At 39.4% G+C, this 21,097-nt stretch overlaps 1 protein-coding gene across 2 annotated transcripts in view; it reads right to left on the reverse strand.

The window, feature by feature from the left end:
* Positions 1-21,097, reverse strand: part of ZDHHC15 (zDHHC palmitoyltransferase 15) — a gene marked incomplete at both ends in the record, with an annotated part of 181,870 nt that overhangs the window by 131,291 nt on the left and 29,482 nt on the right. For both annotated transcript variants that reach the window (XM_080795769.1, XM_080795770.1), the window contains one exon: positions 3,550-3,576. In XM_080795769.1, coding sequence (XP_080651895.1) covers positions 3,550-3,576 — 27 coding nt within the window. The remainder of the gene's footprint in view (positions 1-3,549; positions 3,577-21,097) is intronic.

Consider the following 21,097-nt stretch of genomic DNA (forward strand, 5'->3'; position numbering starts at 1 on the left):
TGGTATAACACACTGACTTGCACATGATGAACCACACTTGTAACCAAGGAATAAATCCCACTTGACCATGAGGAATGATTTTTTTTAAAGATTTTATTCATTTATTTGACAGACAGAGGTCACAAGTAGGCAGAGAGGCAGGCACAGAGAGGGGGGGTAGGAAGCAGGCTCCCTGCTGAGCAGAGAGCCCGATGTGGGGCTCGATCCCAGGACCCTGAGATCATGACCTGAGCCGAAGGCAGAGGCTTAACCCACTGAGCCACCCAGGCACACCGAGGAATGATTTTTAAATATATTGTTGGATTTGGTTTGGTAGCATTTTACTGAGGAATTCTTTTTTTTTTTTAAAGATTTTATCTATTTATTTTGACAGAGAGAGAGACAGTGAGAGGGGGAACACAAGCAGGGGGAGTTGGAGAGGGAGAAGCAGGTTTCCCACTGAGCAGGGAGCCTGTTGCTGGGCTCAATCCCAGGACTCTGAGATCATAACCTGAGCTGAAGGCAGACACTTAATGACTGAGCCATCAAGGCGCCCCTTACTAAGGAATTCTGCATCCATGTACATCAGGAGTATTGGCTTCCAGTTCTCTTTTTTAGTGGAGTCCTTATCTGGCTTTGATAACAGGGTAATGCATTTGAAAAAGTACAACATCCATTCATGATAAAAACACTCAACAAAGTAGGTTAAGAGAAAACATCCCTCAACATCATAAAGGCTATATGTGAAAAACCCACAACTAATATTATCCTCAGTGGGGAAAAACTGACATTTTCTCTACAGTAAGGAAGAAGACAAGGATGTCCACTCTCAGCACTGTTATTTAACATAGTAATGGAAGGCCTAGCCACAGCAATCAGACAATGAAAAGAATTGTACTCAAACTGGCAAGGAAGAAGTAAAACTTTCACTATTTGCAGATGACATGAAGTGCTATATAGAAAACCCAAAGACTCCACCAAAAAACTGCTAGAACTGATATGTGAATTCAGTAAAGTTCCAGGATACAAAATCAACATAGAGAAACCTGTTGCATTTCTGTATAGCAATAATGAAGCAGCAGAAAGAGAAATTGAGAAAACAATTCTATTTACAACTGCAACCAAAATAAGAAGATAACTAGGAATAAACCTAACCAAAGAGGTAAAAGAACTGTACTCTGAAAACTAGAAAACACTGGTGAAAGAAATTTAAGAGGACAGAAAGAAATAGAAAGATATTGCACACTTATGGATTGGAAGAACAAGTATTATTAAAATGTCTATAGTACCCTAAACCATCTACACATTCAATGCAATCCCTACCAAAATACCACCAGCATTTTTAACAGAGCTAGAACAAACTATCCTAAAATTTATATGGAACCACAAAAGACCCTGAATAGCCAAAGGAACATTGAAAAAGAAAACCAAAGCTGGTGGCATCACAATTCTGGACTTTAAGCTCTATTACAAAGCGTAATCATCAAGAGAGTATGGTACTGGCACAAAAACAGATACATAGATCAATGGTACAGAATAAAGAACCCAAAAATGGACCCTCAACTCATGGTCAACTAATCTTTAACAAAGCAGGAAAGAATATCTAATGGAAAAAAAGACACTTCAACAAATGGTGTTGGGGAAACTGGACAGCCACATGCAGAAGAATGAAACTCAACCATTCTCTCATACCATACACAAAGATAAATTCGAAGTGGATGAAAGACCTCAATGTGAGACAGAAATCCATCAAGATCCTAGAGGAAAACACAGGCAGAAACCTCTTCCACCTCAGCCGCTGCAAATTCTTACTAGACATGTCTCCAAAGGCAAGGGAAACAAAGGCGAAAATGAACTAATGGGACTTCATCAAGATAAAAACCTTTTGCATACCAAAGGAAACAGTTGACAAAACCAAAAGACAACCGACAGAATGGGAGAAGATACTTGCAAATGACATATCAGATAAAAGGCTGGTATCCAAAACATATAAAGAACTTATACAGCTCAACACCCCCAAAACAAATGATCCAATTAAGAAATGGGCAAAAGTCATTCACAGACATTTTTCCAACGAAGACATCCAGATGGTCCAAAGACACAAGAAAAGATGCTCATCATCACTTATCATCAGGGAAATGCAAATCAAAACTACGATGAAGTATCACCTCACATCTGCAGAATGGCTAAAACCAAAATCACAAGAAACAACAAGTGGTGAGGGTATGGAGAAAGGGGACCCCTCTTGCAGTGTTGGTGAGAATGCAAACTTGTACAGCCAATATTATGGAAAATATTATGGGGATTCCTCAAAAAATTAAAATAGAACTACTCTACGATACAGTAATTACAACTGTGTACTTACCTCAAAAATACAAAACAGTAATTGAAAGGGATACAAGCACCCATATATTTATTGCAGCATTATTCAAAATAGGCAAAATTAGAAGCAGCCCAAGTGTACCTTGATGGATGAAGAAGATGTGGTGAATATATACAATCAAATATTACTCAGCTCCAGAAAACTAAATCTTGAAATTTGCAACAAAATGGATGGAGGTAGAGAGTATAATGTTAAGCGAAGTAAGTTGGTCAGAGAATGACAAATATCATATGATTTCATTTATATGGAATTTAAGAAACAAAACAAGAAAGAAACAAAAACAAAACAAGCACAGAAAAAAGAGACGAAGAGAGACAAACGGAAAAAACAGACTCTTAACTATAGAGAACAAACTGGTTCTACCAGTTCTACCAGAGGGCAGTTAGTTTGGGGGATGGTAAAAGAGGTGATGGCGAAAAATCAGTACACTTATGATGAGCACTGAGTAATGTATAGAATTGTGAATCATATTGTACATCTGAAATTAATATAATACTCTATGTTAAGTACACTTCATTAAGATAAAAAAACAAATAAAAATGCATAATATAAACATTATGTAATTAGTGAATTACAAGTTAATCCCATGAAGTGAGAATTAAAAGTGGCTATATAAATACTTATGGTTATGCCTGAAAAAAGAACATGAGGTTATGTTTGTTAAGATTCATGCTTAGTTTACACATTTTTAATGGAAAATTCCTCAGTCTCTTCACAGTGGTAGTATAAATTGCAGATTAAGACAGATAGAGGTGAAGAATGAAGAATATGTAAATATATTGCAACTGTGATGGTGAAGGACTTATCCTTTTAAATTTCCTTGTGCGACCCTTATTCCACACCTTTAAGAAGGAATGAATTGCTCAGGAAAGCAAGGTACCTAGGACAACAGTGATGAAGCAGGAGCCTAGGGTCACTATGGCCAACAACATGGTTACCTATGTCTTTCTCTATCATAAATACTGGTAACTTCCAATTCCTGTCCTACAGCGAAAGGGGTCACTGAAAATACGTTCTGCTTTATCTCTGGGTAAGCTCCAGGTATGCCTCCTGAAAAAATGTTATCCTAAACTTTCCACTCAGTTCAATATTTCTGGGAAAGGTGCTCAGTTTATAGGCTTTTCTGTAATTCACTTTTAGAAAGAGGGATACAACTCTGACAAATACAATTTACAACATTATCTTACCTTTTTCTGCTGGGCTCAATACAGTCACTGTGAAAAGAAAAGAGAAAGGTCAATATTAGTGATATTTAAAAACAATTTTTCTTTTCCTTTTTTAAGATATATTTATTTATTTGAGAGAGAGAGAGAGAGAGAATGGGAAAGGGCAGAGGAAAAGAGAGAGTCTTAAGCAGACTCCATACTAAGCATGGGGCCTGATGCAGGGCTTGATCTCACAATCCTGAGATCACGACCCGAGCCAAAACCAAGAGTCAAATGCTTAAACACTGCACCACCCAGGTGCCCCCAAACATCATTTTTCTAGTCCATCTTTCCATAGCATCATTTTTGAGCTCTGTATTCAGCGGAATAACACTTTAGGAAAACAATCAGCCTGCTAAGATGAGGGAAGGCAAGCATGATTAAATTCCATCCTTTGTTATCTTACTTCATCTTAAATTTGAGTTAATTAAGAATATGTACTCATTCAATGAATACAGATATAACAAGATTTTTAAAAAATTCTACCAATCAGAAAATCTTGAGCTATGTAAAAGCTTAAAAGTCAATCAATTAGGAGATGACCATTCATTTTCTCAAAGCAGTCACTGGAGAACATCTTTAAATACCAAGCTTCTCTTATATATTTAGAGTTAATTTAGTGTGGAGGTTGCATGCCAGCTCTGAGGTCAAACTGCCTGGGTTAAAAACCCAGTTGCACTATTTTGTGACCTTAGGTATGTTCCTTAAATTCCCTAATATTACCTACCTTACAAGATTACTCGAGATTCAAATGAGTTAATGCATGTAACTGCTGTTTAACATACTACCTAGTGCAAGGCAAGGATAAAATAAATATTAATACTTCTTATTATATTTGAACTGTGATTTTGTAGAGTATCAGAACTGGAAGAAACTTTAGCAACTACCTGGCTACCCATCTTTCAGCTCGGAAAAAACGGACTAGAGTTGAATCAAATAATTTGTCCAAGGTCACAGAGCAAATTAATGGTAGAGCTGGGACTAGATTCCAGCCTCCAAGGCTTTTTGAATGAGCTGTATCTATACCTTCTCCAATCATTCCTCACTGCCTTATGTGATATATACATAATTTTTGCTCAGAATGTCATTTGAGCAAAGTGAGGCCTATCTTTAGTCACCACCATCTGTGAGCATTTATACTAAGTGTTAACAGGCAAAGTGAAACTGTAAGGCATGGCTTTCAATCTTGAGAAATTATTCAATTAAGATTGTTTTCAGGGGAGCTGGGGTGGATCACTTGGTTAAGCATCTGACTCTTGATTTTGGATCAGGTCATGATCTCAGCATCCCAGGATCCTGTCCTGAACTGAGCTTTGCACTGGGTGTAGAGCCTGCTTGGGATTCTCTCTCTCTCTCTTCCTCTGCCCCTCCCCCACCACTTGCATGTGCACTCTCTTTAGAAGAAAAAAAAATTTAATTAAAAAAACACATGGTTTTCATACACAAAGATAAACACTTATGGTCAGAAAAATGGGGAAAAAATCCAAACAGAGAGTGATACTAGGGGCTATTTCCTCAAGTCATTCACCAGTTATACTTCCTCTTTCTCTTCATTTCCAGGTCTACTTTTGTTGAGTCTTAAAAATTTATCCTTTTAATAATCATTTGAATGAACTTTGTTAAAACTATTCTATTTGGGGATGAAAGACCTCAGTGTGAGACAGGAATCCATCAAAATCCTTGAGGAGAACACAGGCAGAAACCTCTTTAACTTCAGCTGCAGCAACTTTTTCTTAGAAACCACCAAAGGTAAGAGAAGCAAGGACAAAAATGAACTCTTGGGACTTCATCAAGATCAAATCTTTTGCACAGCAAAGGAAACAGTCAACAAAACCAAAAGACAACTGAGAGAATGAGAGAAGATATTTGCAAATGACATATCAGATAAAGGGCTACTATCCAAAATCTATAAAGATCTTATCAAACTCAACATCCAAGGAAAAAAACAACCCAATCAAGAAATGGGCAGAAGATATCAACAGACATTTCTGCAAAGAAGACACCAAATGGCCAACAGACACATGAAAAAGTGCTCAACATCACTCAGCATCAGGGAAAGGCAAATCAAAACCACAGTGAGATGCCACCTCACACCACTCAGAATGGCTAAAATTAACAAGTCAGGAAATGACATGTGTTGGTGAGGATGCGGAGAAAGGGGAACCCTCCTACACTGTTGGTAGGAATGCAAGGTAGTGCCGCCACTCTGGAAAACAGTATGGACGTTTCTTAAAAAATTGAAAATAGAGCTACCCTACGATCCAGCAATTTTGCACTACTGGGTATTTACCCTAAAGATACAAATGTAGTGATCTGAAGGGGTACCTGCACACTAATATTTATAGCAGCAATGTCCACAATAGCCACACTATGGAAAGAGCCTAGAGGTCCATCAACAGATGAATGGATAAAGAAGATGTGGTATACACACACACACACACACACACACACACTGGAATATTATGCAGCCATCAAAAATTTGAAGTCTTGCCATTTGCAATGTGGCTGGAACTAGAGGCTATAATGCTAAGCAAAATAAGTCAATCAGAGAAAGACAATTATATGATCTCACTGATATGTGGAATTTGAGAAACAAGACAGGATCATAGGGGAAGGAAGGGAAAAATGAAACAAGAAGAAACCAGAGAGGGAGACAAACCATAAGAAACTCTTAATCTTAGGCAACAAACCAAGGGTTGCTGGAGGGATGGGGTGGCTGGGTGGTGGACATTGGAGAGGGTATGTGCTATGGTAAGTGCTGTGAATTGTGACTGATGAATCCCAGACCTATACCCCTGAAACAAATCATACATTATATGTTATTTTAAAAAACTATTCTGTTAGTACAAAAATATGACCAGGTAATGTCCTCTTTTTAATAATATACCTGCCTAGAGATGGATACTAACTTTTTCTCCCTTTCCAGTTTAAAAAGTCCTGGTTAAGAATGATTAAAAGAAGAATGTACTCTACTTTGACAATGCAAATGGAAATGGAAACAAGAAGCCTTGGTGGGTCAACCTAGGATGCATGATTTTGCACATACATGTTGCATGACTGAATCAGCTGAACTAGGCTCTAAACTGTGTTGATAAGATATCCTTAAAATGGAGTGGGGGAGAACAGAGCTGCTTGCAGACCAATATTAAAGAGTGGTTGACAAACTGCTGTTTGGTATATCGCTTTCTATCTCTATGGCTGAACAATCACTGGTAAGCAAAAAGTGAAGGTCCTAACTACCATTTGCTTGATCACTTGCTATAGTACTTGTGGGTGAGGGAAGGCAATCATTCAGCACTTTGAAGATGTTGGAACGAGACAATGTGTATACAGAAAAATGAGTGGAAACCAGTGAAGTTTCCAGGTGGAGAACAGCTATCTTTAAGTAATTTTATGTCTGTCATGGTGCAAGTGGGATTGGTTCATACAATCAAGAACAGTGGCCAGAAATAGAATCAATGGTTAAAAGCTACAGGTCAACACATTTTAGGTCAATATAAGAAAAAAAATCATGATTCTGATGATGATGATGACGATGATGATGACAGTGATGACTGACAATGATGGATTGGCAGCATTGGAAAGGACTGAGTTTCCCATTACACACACTTCGAAATGTTGTAGAGGACATTTACACATTAGTTAGACAGTGGACTTGACTTTTATTAAAGTTCCTTACATTCCTGGAATCTGTAAGGATTCAATAAACCTAAGGGAAAAAATATTTTCTTGCAAAATTCCCTGTTGGAAGTTACATACTTCTGAAGAAAAAAATAAGGGCCTTTATTATAAAACACTGGGCACTTATCTTGGAAGTTCTGCCTTTCCTCTAGTGATCTTTGTAATATTTCCTTTTTCACTATTAAAGGAAGAGATTAAGAATATGTCAGTCATATTTAAAATGAAAATATTATTGCTTGTGATGTTTAATTTTATGTGTCAACTTGACTAGGCTAAGGAATACCCAGATAGCTGATAAAACATTATTTCTGGGTGTGTCAGTGAGGGTATTTCTGGAATAGATTAGCATTTAAAGCAGCAGACAGTAAAGATTACCCTCACCAATTTGGCATGAGCATCATTCAATCCTTTGAGGGCCTGAATAGAACAAAAATGTAGAAGTAAGGCAGATTTTTGTCTGAATGACCTCAAACCTCTAATATCTTTTGTAATCAGACATTGGTATTCCTGGTTCTCAGGCCTTTGGACTTAGACTAAAACTTACACCATTGGTTCCCCTCGTTCTCAGGCCTTCAGCTTTGTACTGAAATTACACCACTGGCTTTCCAGCTTTCAGAAGGTAGATCATGGGACTTAACCTTAGTAATCATATAAGCTAAGCCCTTGTAATAAATCCCTTTCTATATCGTTATACATATTTTATTGGTCTTGTTTCTTTGAAGAACTCTAATAGAATGCTATAACATGGATGAAACTCAAAAATATTATGTACAGTGAAGAAGCCAGATAAAGAAGACTGTATATATTGCACAATTCCATTTGTACGACTGCCTAGAAAAGGTAAGTTTTAGAAAGAGAAAGCAATGAAATCTTACCATTTGCGACAATGTGGATGGAACTAGAGGGTATTATGCTTAGTGAAATAAGTCAATCAGAGAAAGACAACTATCATATGATTTCCCTGATATGAGGAAGTGGAGATGCAACGTGGAGAGTTTGAGGGGTAGGAAAAAAATAAATTGAAACAAGATGGGATCAGGAGGGAGACAAACCATAAGAGACACTTAATCTCACAAAACAAACTGACGGTGGCCAGCGGGAGGGGGGTCGGGAGAGGGTGGTGGGGCTGTGGACATTGGGGAGGGTATGTGCTATGGTGAGTGCTGTGAAGTGTGTAAACCTGGCGATTCACAGACCTGTACCCCTGGGGCTAATAATACATTATATGTTTTTTAAAAAATTTAAAAAAAAAGAAAGAGAAAGCAGATCAGTAGTTGCCTAGGGCTGAAAAAGTGAGGTACTGCAAATGGGCATGAAGAAACTTTGGGGGGGTGATAGAAATGTTTTATAACTATACCAGGTGATGGTTGTACAATACTATACATTTATGAAAATCACTGAACTACATACCTGCAATGGGTGGGTTTTATGGCATGTAATCTATACTTTAATAAAGCTGTTTAAAAATAATAAATAAAATGAAAATGTTACAAAAGTCATTATAAAATTTTACAAAACTAATCTTTTATCATGAATCTCTTGGATAAGTGTACACTTAGTCATTCTATGGGTAAGTTGCCATGCATGACTGTATAGTGATGTGGTGATACGTGTACTTATATACTTCAAATTTTAGCTCACTACTGGGAAGTACTTGGAATTATCATCAAATAAATTTTTGTACTGTTTCTCCTTTTTTCTTTCACCTAATTACTGGTTCTTTGCAACTCGGTATGGAGAGAAGGTATGGAAATGTGGAGTACATGTAAGGACATTTCATCACAGATAAATTAGTGTTAAAAACAAAGCATACCTCATAACTTCCTTTCAGCAGACACGTATTGTAGGGTTCCCAAAATGGGAATGTTAGAGTAATCTTAATTTGAGGCTAGATGGAGATGGTCAGCAAACACAGCAGGAAGGACATGGAAGAAATTCCACAACAGCGCTAACCAATAAAAATATAATAGAAGCCATGTAGTTTATTGTTCTAACAAGAACATTTCAAACATTGAAAAAAAAAACAAGTGAAGTTAAATTTAATATTTTATTTAGTCCAATATATCAAAAACATCATTTCAACATGTTATGCACATAAAATTATTAATATTTTACATTCTTATTTTTGTATGAAACTTTTTTTTTAAAGATTTTATTTACTTATTTGACAGGCAGAGATCACAAGTAAGCAGAGGTAGGCAGAGAGAGGGGAGGAAACAGGCTCCCTGCTGAGCAGAGAGCCCGACGCGGGGCTCGATCCCAGGACCCTGGGATCATGACCGGAGCTAAAGGCAGAGGCTTTAACTCACTGAGCCACCCAGGCGCCCCTTATATGAAACTTTTGACAGCTGGTGTATACATTATGCTTCAGCACATCTCAATTCAGATGCCATTGTCAAGTGTTCAATAGCCATATGTGGCTAGTAGCTTCCAAATTAGATAGTAAAGCTCAAAAGGACTTGTAAAAGAAAAGTGGGAAGGTTGAAAATTGAGTCTATTGAGATGAATGTTCATTCAGAATATGAAGTTCTCTTTTAATTAATGACTCATTTGGGAGGTGAGTTTATTGTAGTGATGTATTACATTTACTTTGGCATGTACTAATAATGTGGCTCTGCCACTTACTTGTTCTGTGGCCCTAACCAAATTATTTAATCTCTCTGGGCCTCAGTTTCCTCACCTGTAAAATGAGGATAAAATTATATACATTATAAGGTTGTTATAGGAATTAAGTGGCAAAATATGTGTATAGTACTTGGGTGTCTGGTATATAATAAGTACTTAATTATTGTCACCTCTTTATTATTTTTCTGAGAAAGATAACCCAGTCAGTATGGCTAGGTTTTAGAATAGTTTAGGATAAAAAAAAGTCTTATTTTAAAATATTGTTTATTATAGCAATTCCGAAGTTTCATATTATGGTTTTAAAATAATGTATTCAATATCAAAGTGAATATATTTGATACCTACTTTTTCCATTTCATGTTTCTCAGACTTTAGACAGAGAAAAGAATTTAAAATGTAGAACCTAGATACATTTCTCATTATGTTCTGCTTGTTGAGAGCAAACTAGTCACACCAGATTTCATTTACTCCTCTGAAAAAGTTACTCATACCAGCCATTTCTTTACTTGTTTAGGCAGCTATCTTCAAATACAGATAATTTCAATACCCACGAGGGGAACTAATAAAAATATAGATTATAGGGTCCTCTTCAAATAACAAACCTCTGGGTGAAGTTACAGGGATTTGTACTTTAAAAACTCAGTAGGTGATTCTGATTATCAGCTAGGTATAAGAACTATTGGAGTTATTTTAGATGTTTGGTTATCTTAGTACTCAGGTGTGATACATTTAACTGTTTTGCATGTGGGACAATTACAAAACTATTTTAGATATGAGAATACTATTATTGACACAGGCATTCACACAGGCTTAAATGGGTAACATTTACTTATTCAGAAACTTGGTTTCCAGGAAATATTCCTTCTAGGATTTTTGCCTTATTTGTCTTATTTTTTCATTTCTTTTGAATCTTTTTTTTTTAAATAAACATATAATGTAATGGATTTTTATCCCCAGAGGTACAGGTCTGTGAATCGCCAGGTTTACACATTTGACAGCACTCATCATAGCACATAACCTCCCCAATGCCCGTATCCCCACCACCCTCTCCTGACCCCCAACCCCCAGCAACCCTCAGTCTGTTTTTTGAGATTGAGTCTTTTATGGTTTGTCTCCCTCCCAATGCCATCTTTTCATTTTTTCTTTTCCTACCTCCCCGCAAACCCCCCTCATCGCATCTCCACTTTCTCATATCAAAGACATCATATGATAGTTGTCTTTCTCCGACTGACTTATTTTGCTAAGCATAATACCATCTAGTTCCATCCACGTCGTCGCAAATGGCAAGATTTCATTTCTTTTGATGGCTGCATAGTATTCCATTACGTATATATACCACTCTTCTTTATCCATTCATCTGTTGATGGACATCTAGGTTCTTTCCACAGTTTGGCTATTGTGGACATTGCTGCTATAAACATTTGGGTGCACGTGCCCCTTCGGAGCACCACGTTTGTATCTTTAGGATATATACCCAGTAGTGCAATTGCTGGGTCATAGGGTAGCTCTATTTTCAGTTTTTTGAGGAACCTCCACACTGTTTTCCAGAGTGGTTGCACCAGATTGCATTCCCACCAGCAGTGTAGGAGGGTTCCCCTCTCTCCGCATCCTCACCAGCATCTGTCATTTCTTGACTTGTTAATTTTAGCCATTCTGACTGGTGTGAGGTGGTATCTCACTGTGGTTTTGATTTGTATTTCCCTGATGCCGAGTGATGTGGAGCAGTTTTTCATGTGTCTGTTGGCCATCTGGATGTCTTCTTTGCAGAAATGTCTGTTCATGTCCTCTGCCCATTTCTTGATTGGATTATTTGTTCTTTGGGTGTTGATTTTGATAAGTTCTTTATAGATTTTGGATAGTAGCCCTTTATCTGATATGTCGTTTGCAAATATCTTCTCCCATTCTGTCAGTTGCCTTTTGGTTTTGTTAACTGTTTCCTTTGCTGTGCAAAAGCTTTTGATCTTGATGAAATCCCAATAGTTCATGTTTGCCCTTGCTTCTGTTGCCTTTGGCGATGTTCCTAGGAAGAAGTTGCTGCGGTTAAGGTCAAAGAGGTTGCTGCCTGCGTTCTCCTCAAGGATATTACTGGATTCCTTTCTCACATTGAGGTCCTTCATCCATTTTGAGTCTATTTTCATGTGTGGTGTAAGGAAATGGTCCAATTTCATTTTTCTGCATGTGGCTGTCCAATTTTCCCAGCACCATTTGTTGAAGAGGCTGTCTTTTTTCCATTGGACATTCTTTCCTGATTTGCCAAAGATTAGTTGACCATAGAGTTGAGGGTCTATTTCCGGGCTCTCTATTCTGTTCCATTGATCTATATGTCTGTTTTTGTGCCAGTACCATACTGTCTTGATGATGACAGCTTTGTAATAGAGCTTGAAGTCTGGAATTATGATGCCACCGACTTTGGTTTTCTTTTTCAATATTCCTTTGGCTATTCGAGGTCTTTTCTAGTTCCATATAAATTTTAGGATTATTTGTTCTATTTCGTTTAAAAAAAATGGATGGGATTTTGATAGGGATTGCATTAAATGTGTAGATTGCTTTAGGTAGAATAGATATTTTCACAATATTTGTTCTTCCAATCCAGAAGCATGGAATATTTTTCCATTTCTTTGTGTCTTCCTCAATTTCTTTCATGAGTACTTTGAAGTTTTCTGAGTATAGATTCTCTGTCTCTTTGGTTAGATTTATTCCTAGGTGTCTTATGGTTTTGGGTGCGATTGTAAATGGGACTGACTCCTCAATTTCTCTTCTGTCTTGTTGTCAGTGTAAAGAAATGCGACTGATTTCTGTGCATTGACTTTATATCCTGACACTTTACTGAATTCCTGTACAAGTTCTAGCAGTTTTGGAGTGGAGCCTTTTGGGTTTTCCACATATAGTATCATGTCATTTGCAAAGAGTGATAGTTTGACTTCTTCTTTGCCAATTTGGATGCCTTTAATTTCTTTTTGTTGTCTGATTGCTGAGGCTAGGACTTCTAGTACTATGTTGAACAGCAGTGGTGATAACGGACACCCTTGCCATGTTCCTGACCTTAGCGGAAAAGCTTTCAGTTTTTCTCCATTGAGAATGATATTTGCAGTGGGTTTTTCATAGATGGCTTTGATAATATTGAGGTATGTGCCTTCTATCCCTGCACTTTGAAGAGTTATAATCAGGAAGGGATGCTGCACTTTGTCAAATGGTTTTTCAGCATCTATTGAGAGTATCATATGGTTCTTATTCTTTCTTTTATTAATGTATTGTATCACATTGATGGATTTGTGGATGTTGAACCAAACTTGTAGCCCTGGAATAAATCCCACTTGGTCGTGGTAAATAATCCTTTTAATGTACGATTGGATCGTATTGGCCAGTATTTTGGTGAGAATTTTCGCATCTGTGTTCATCAAGGACATTGGTCTGTAATTCTTTTTTCATGGGATTCTTGTCTGGTTTTGGGATCAAGGTGATGCTGGCCTCATAAAATGAGTTTGGAAGTTTTTCTTCCATTTCTATTTTTTTTTATTTATTTGTTAGAGACAGAGCGAGCAGGCACAGGCAGACAGAGTGGTAGGCAGAGGCAGAGGGAGAAGCAGGCTCCCCGCCGAGCAAGGAGCCTGATGTGGGACTCGATCCCAGGACGCTGGCATCAAGACCTGAGCCGAAGGCAGCCGCTTAACCAACTGAGCTACCCAGGCATCCCCATTTCTATTTTTTGGAACAGTTTCAGGAGAATAGTTATTAATTCTTCTTTAAATGTTTGGTAGAATTCCCCTGGGAAGCCATCTGACCCTGGACTTTTTTTGTTTGGAGATTTTTGATGACTGTTTCAATGTCCTTACTGGTTATGGGTATGTTCAGGTTTTCTATTTCTTCCTGGTTCAGTTGTGGTAGTTTATATGTCTCTAGAAATGTATCCATTTCTTCCAGATTGTCAAATTTGTTGGGGTAGTGTTGCTCGTAGTATGTTCTTATAATTGTCTGTATTTCTTTGGTGTTGGTTGTGATCTCTCCTCTTTCATTCATGATTTTATTTATTTGGGTCCTTTCTCTTTTCTTTTTGATAAGTCTGGCCAGGGGATTGTCAATCTTATTAATTCTTTCAAAGAACCAGCTCCTAGTTTCATTGATTTGTTCTATTGTTTTTTTAGTTTCTATTTCATTGATTTTGGCTCTGATCTTTATGATTTCTCTTCTCCTGCTGGGTTTAGGCTTTCTTTGTTGTTCTTTCTCCAGCTCCTTTAGGTGTAGGGTTAGGTTGTGTATTTGAGACCTTTCTTGTTTCTTGAGAAAGGCTTGTACCACTATATATATTTCCCTCTCAGGACTGCCTTTGTTGTGTCCCACAGATTTTGAACCGTTGTGTTTTCATTATCATTTTTTTCCATGAATTTTTTCAATTCTTCTTTAATTTCCTGGTTGACCCATTCATTCCTTGGTAGGATGATGTTTAGTCTCCATATATTTAGGTTCTTTCCAAATTTCCTCTTGTGATTGAGTTCTAGCTTCAGAGCCTTGTGGTCTGAAAGTATGCAGGGAATGATCCCAATCTTTTGATACCGGTTGAGACCTGATTTATGACCCAGGATGTGATCTATTCTGGAGAATGTTCCATGTGCACTAGAGAAGAATGTATATTCTGTTGCTTTGGGATGGAAAGTTCTGAATAGATCTGTGGTGTCCATCTGGTCCAGTGTGTCATTTAAGGCCTTTATTTCCTCATTGATCTTTTGCTTGGAAGATCGATCTTTTTCAATGAGGGGAGGGTTAAAGTCCCCTACTATTATTGTATTATTGTCAATGTGTTTCTAGATTTTGTTATTAATTGGTTTATATAGTTGGCTCTTTCCACGTTAGGGGCATAGATATTTAAAATTGTTAGATCTTCTTGTTAGACAGACCCTTCGAGTATGAAATAGTGTCCTTCCTCATCTCTTATTATAGTCTTTTCCTTAAAATCTAATTGATGTGATAGAAGGATTGCCACCCCAGCTTTCTTCTGATGTCCATTCGCATAGCTAATTGTTTTCCACCCCCTCACTTTAAATCTGGAGGTTTCTTCGGGTCTAAAATGAGTTTCTTGTAGGGAGCATATTGATGGGTTTTGGTTTCTTATCCATTCTGATACCCTGTGTCTTTTGATTGGGGCATTCAGCCCATTTACATTTAGGGTAACTATTGAGAGATATGAATTTATTGCCATTGTATTGCCTGTAAGGTGACTGTTCCTGTATATTGTCTCTGTTCCTTTCTGATCTACTACTTTTAGGGTCTCTCTTTGCTTAGAGGACCCCTTTCAATATTTCCCGTAGAGCTGGTTTGGTGTTTGCAAATTCTTTCAGCTTTTGTTTGTCCTGGAAGCTCTTTATCTCTCCTTCTATTTTCAATGATAGCCTAGCTGGATATAGTATTCTTGGCTGCATGTTTTTTTCGTTTAGTGCTCTGAATATATCATGCCAGTTCTTTCTGGCCTGCCAGGTCTCTGTGGATAGGTCCGCTGCCAATCTAATGTTTTTACCCTTGTATGTTACAGACTTCTTTTCCTGGGCTGCTTTCAGGATTTTCTCTTTGTCGCTAAGACTTGTAAATTTTACTATCAGGTGACGAGGTGTGGACCTATTCTTATTGATTTTGATGGGGGTTCTCTGCACCTCCTGGATTTCCATGTTTGTTCCCTTTGCGATATTAGGGAAATTCTCTCCAATAATTCTCTCCAATATACCTTCTGCTCCCCTCTCTCTTTCTTCTTCTTCTGGAATCCCAGTTATTCTGATGTTGTTTCATTTTATGATGTCACTTATCTCTCGAATTCTCCCCTCGTGGTCCAGTATTTGTTTGTCTCTCTTTTACTCAGCTTCTTTATTCTCCATCATTTGGTCTTCTATATTACTAACTCTTTCTTCTGCCTCATTTATCCTAGCAGTAAGAGCCTCTATTTTGTATTGCACCTCATTAATAGCTTTTTTAATTTCAACTTGGTTAGATTTTAGTCCTTTTATTTCTCCAGAAAGGGCTTTTAGCTCTCGGAGAGGGTTTCTCTAATATCTTCTATGCCTTTTTCGAGCCCGGCTAGAACCTTGAGAATCATCATTCTGAACTCTAGATCTGTCATATTACCAATGTCCGTATTGATTAGGTCCCCAGCCTTCGGTACTGCCTCTTTTTCTTTTTTTTATGGTGAGTTTTTCCACCTTGTCATTTTGTCCAGATAAGATTTGCTTTCTCCTGCTGTGGAATTCCACTGTTCTTGTTGAGTGAAGTTGGTCTTGGTTGGGTTTCTTGTTGATCTTCTGGGGGAGGGGCCTGTTGTAGTGATTCTCAAGTGTCTTTGCCGCAGGCAGAATTGCACCGCCCTTGCCAGGAGCCGGGCTAAGTAATCCGCTTGGGTTTGCTTTCGGGAGCTTTTGTTCCCTGACTGCTTTCCATAGAGTTTCGGAGGACGGGAATGATGATGGTGGCCTCCCAATCTCTGGCCCGGAGGAGCCAAGAGCTTGGGGTCCCGCTCCTCAGTGCGCCCTCAGAGAAAAGCGCCCAACCGCCCCGCCTCCCTGGCCTGAGGTTGCGCATGGAGGAAAACAGTCAATTGCTGGCACTTGGAGAAAAGTGCCCGGTTGCTTCCGTCTCCGTGGCCTCTGGCCGCGCTCTGAGCCCATCAAGCCTGCGACCAGCACAAGGTAACCCCGGGCTGAGAGCTCACTCCTCGGCTTTGTCACTGTAGCCGGCTTCCGCGCTCTAATACCTGCCAGCTCTGCGGCACTCAGACACCCCCGGTCCTTCTGTAACCCTGCGGGACCTGGGGTTACGCTGACCCCGTGTGGGCTTCCCCCTGGTTTAGCCTCTGGAACGATGTCCCTCCGTGGAGCAGACTTTTAAAAAGTCTTGATTTTGTGCTCTATTGCTCTGCCGCTTGCAGGGAGCCGGCCCCTCCCCCCCGTGGTCTCTCCTCCCATCGCTTTGGATTCACTTCTCCGCAGGTCCTACCTTTCAGAACGTGATTGATTTTCTGTTTCTAGAATTGTTGCTCTTCTTCTCTTCGATTTCCCGTTGGATTTGTAGGTGTTCACAATGGTTAGATAAGCTATCTAGCTGATCTCCTGCTACCCGATGTCATCTCATCCTGCTACTTCTCTGCCATCTTGACTCCTCCCTCTTTTGAATCTTTTTGAAGGATTTCTAGCTTCTGAGGAGAATTATTTCCTGGATCTTTATAGATCTCAAAATGGTCACTGTTGGTCACCAAAAATGGTAGAGTAGGGAATTGCAGGGTTTTGTCTTTCATCAAGAGTTATAAATGAAGTGGCAAAGACTGTTAGAATCAATTTTTACAGAATTCTGTAATTTAATAAAAAATGTACAACAATCAAGAGGGTAAAGTTTGTGAAGAAAGGAGTTGTTTTTTCGTGAGGGAATGCTGTGGCATTTTAAATTTTCTCTTACCATTCTTCACATCCAAGATCAGAAGGGGCTGTGAGAATAGCCTGGTGTGGTTTTACAAATGCCAGAAGTAGCGATACAGACCTTATTATCAAAGAATTGTGGTTGTGAGTCTTGATCTTACATCTCCTTCAAAGACCAAAAGAAAGGCTTCCCTGTATATCTGACTCAGAGCATTCCCAGGTCTGAGGCACCTTCTTGGGTGGCCTTTGCTGAAAGCATTTATAGGCACAAGTATTGAATGCAGCAGCTTGGGGCAAAAGACAACACTTGAGACAGGCAATTAACAGAATAAAAAGCATGGGAATGAAGAGATCAACAAAACAGGTAGGAGAATAAGTGTTTAAAAGCTACCCTGTCTACCATGGAATTAAGAAGGGTACACACATACAGGGTGGAATGCATCCTCAGAAAGGACAGAGAAGACCTTAAGCTTTCACTTCTAACTGGCCCTCAGGCATTTAAAAAGTAGGGAAAGACTAAAGCAGAGTTGTAAACTGGATGGAAGGAGTAGAAAGAGTAAAGGACTGTACCAACGCAGAGCTAATGTGCAAAGGCTGGGAAAGTATATTTTTCTTCTTTTCTATTTCTGACTCCAGACACTCATGAAGCCTTTACCAAACAACTAACTTACGACAAGGTTAAGAAACAAAGTCTTTAGAGACCACATATAACAAAGAAAACATTCTTTAATCTAGAAAAATCACTAAAGAAGCAAACAAAACCAACTTACAACAGGTAGTAAAATCAAACCCTAAAGAGGTAGAGAATCTAATTTCTAGAGTTCTACTTTATAATATTCTAAATGTATGTTTTTCAACAACAGCAAATTATAGGGGAGGGAGGCCTGAGTGGCTCAGTCATTAAGCGTTTGCCTTTGGCTCAGGTCATGATCCGAGGGTCCTGGGATTGAGCCCTTCTTGGGCTCCCTGCTCAGTGGGAAGCCTGCTTCTCCTTCTCCCACTCTCCCTGCTTCTGTTCCCTCTCTTGCTGTGTCTCTCACTGTTAAACAAATAAATAAAATCTTTTAAAAAATTACAGGGCAGGGGCACCTGGGTGGCTCAGTGGGTTAAAGCCTCTGCTTTCGGCTCAGGTCATAATCCCAGGGTCCTGGGATCGAGCCCCACGTCGGGCTCTCTGCTCAGCGGGGAGCCTGCTTCCCCCTCTCTCTCTGCCAGTTTCTCTGCCTACTTGTGATCTCTGTCTGCCAAATAAATAAATAAATAAATCTTTTAAAAAAAAATTACAGGGCATACAAAGAAACAAAACAGTATAGCTTACTAATGGGAAAAAATTAATAGAAACTGTCCAGGAAGCCCAGCTAATAACTTACTAGACAAAGACTTTAAATGCACTGTCTTAAAGATGCTCAAAGAGCTAAAAGAAAGTGTGTATTATAACTGTCCCTCAGAATAATGTACTGCTTAAAATATAACCTATGAGAAATTATACTAGTTACCAAGATGCTTGGTATAGCCTTAAGAAAAACATGCACTGGCAACAGGCCTCTGGGGGAGAGAACAATATGCGTCCTTGAAGTCAACCAGCTGGGGATGCCCGGCTTGCTCAGGCTGGAATGCCGCCTGCTTCTTTTTTCCATTATCTCCCCTTCCCCTGAGAGCATCAGCAGTTAGTCAGACAATCCTTTAGTTTGGGCTTGCCCACTCTAGGTCATGTACTATGTGACCAGACATTTTGCCTTTCTTCTAATGTATCTATAAGACTCATGTTCAATATGTAAGCTACTATGTCTTCTTTGTTGGTTGTTACTCACTTTCTAATAAATATGAGACTGAGGAGTTTTTCAGGGTGACAGTCTTTTCTACTGTCACTCCCTGCTCCCATTCTCTTGCAGCTGACTTGTTTGTACCTCATTCTTCTCTCATGTGCTGTCTGGAGGCGGCAGCATATAAAAAAATAAAAAGATCAGAAGAATGAAAATAGGATATATAAATGAAGAGATACAAAACAGAGAAAGGAACCAAATAGATAATCTGGAGATGAAAAGGAGAATCATGAAATGAAAAATTTATTAGAGGAATGCAACAGCGCATCTGAGCAGGCAAAAGAAGGAATTGGTGAATATGAAGACAGGTTGACTTAAATTATCCAGGATGAAGGGCAAATTAATAAAGAGACAGAAAAAATGAACAGAGCCCATGAGACTTGTAGTGCACTAACAAATATAATATCATATGCACAATGGGAGTTCAAAAAGAGAGCAGAAAAAGGGGAACAAAGAATTTTTGAAGAAGTGATGACTGAAAACTCCACAAATTTGTTAAAAGACATGAATCTAAACATCCAGGAAGCTCAATAAACTACACATAGCATAAACTAAAGGATATCCACAATCAGACACATCATAATCAAACCGACAAAACCAAAGACAAACGAAACATCTTTTTTTTTAAACTTTTTTTTAAACAATTTTTTTAAAAGATTTTATTTAATTGACAGAGATCACAAGTAGGCAGAGAGGCAGGCAGAGAGAGAGAGGAAGGGAAGCAGGCTCCCTGCTGAGCAGGGAGTACGACGCGGGGCTCGATCCCAGGACCCTGAGATCATGACCTGAGCCGAAGGTAGAGGCCTTAACCCACTGAGCCACCCAGGTGCCCCCAAACAAAACATCTTAAAAGCAGAAGAAAATAGGGGTGCCTGGGTGGCTCAGTGGGTTAAAGCCTCTGCCTTCGGCTCAGGTCATGGTCTCTGAGTCCTGGGAACGAGCCCTGCATTGGGCTCTCTGCTCAGCAGGAAGCCTGCTTCCCCCTCTCTCTCTGAATGCCCCTCTGCCTACTTGTGATCTCTGTCAAATAAATAAATACAATTTTTTTTTAAAAAAAGAAGAAAAAATAAGCAACTTCACATGTAAGAATAAGATTAACATCTGATTTCTCCTTAGAAACAATGGAGGCCAGAAGGGAGTGAGATGCCATATTTAAAGTATTGAAAGAGGGGGAGGAGTCAAGATGGCGGAGAAGTAACAGGCTGAGACTATATCAGGTAGCAGGAGATCAGCTAGATAGCTTATCAAACCATTGCAAACACCTACAAATCCAACAGGAGATCGAAGAGAAGAAGAGCAACAATTCTAGAAACAAAAAATCGACCACTTTCTGAAAGGTTGGACAGGCACAGAAGTGAATCCAACGTGACAGGAAGATAGATCACAGGGGGAGGGGCCCACTCCCAGCAACCAACAAAACAACAGAGCACAAAATCAGGACTTTTAAAAGTCTGCACCGCTGAGGGACATCGCTCCAGAGGCTAAACTGGGCTGAAGCCCACGCGGGATCCGCGTGGCCCCAGGTCCCGCGGAGTCACAGAAGGATAGGGTGTGTCTGAGTGTCACAGAGCTTGCAGGTATTAGAGTGTGGAAGCCGGCTACAGAGACAGAGCCAAGGAGTGAGCTCTCAACTCAGAGTTACCTTGAACTGTAATCCGTGGTGCAGGCAACTGCTCTTGGAGTGGGGTCCCCACAAGATCCGGGGAGACACCCTCTGGAAGAGCTCAGGGATCTGTGGGGTTTGGAGACTCCAGCCGGAGCTGTATGCCAGAGACAGAGACACTTGGTCACAGGCTGGGTGAACTCGGAGTGTGGCCAGAGGCCAGGAAGACAGGAGTGATTGAGCGTGTTTCTCCAAGCGCGGCCAGAGGCCAGGGAGACGGGAGTGATTGAGCGCTTTTCTCCGAGAGTGCACTGAGGAGTGGGGCCCTGAGGTCTTGGCTCCTCTGGGTAGGATATTGGGAGGCCACCATATTCATTCCTGTCCTACGGAACTCTACGGAAAGCGTTCAG

Source organism: Martes martes (assembly GCF_963455335.1).
Source record: "Martes martes genome assembly, chromosome: X".
In the NCBI taxonomy this organism is placed as follows: Eukaryota; Metazoa; Chordata; class Mammalia; order Carnivora; family Mustelidae; genus Martes; species Martes martes.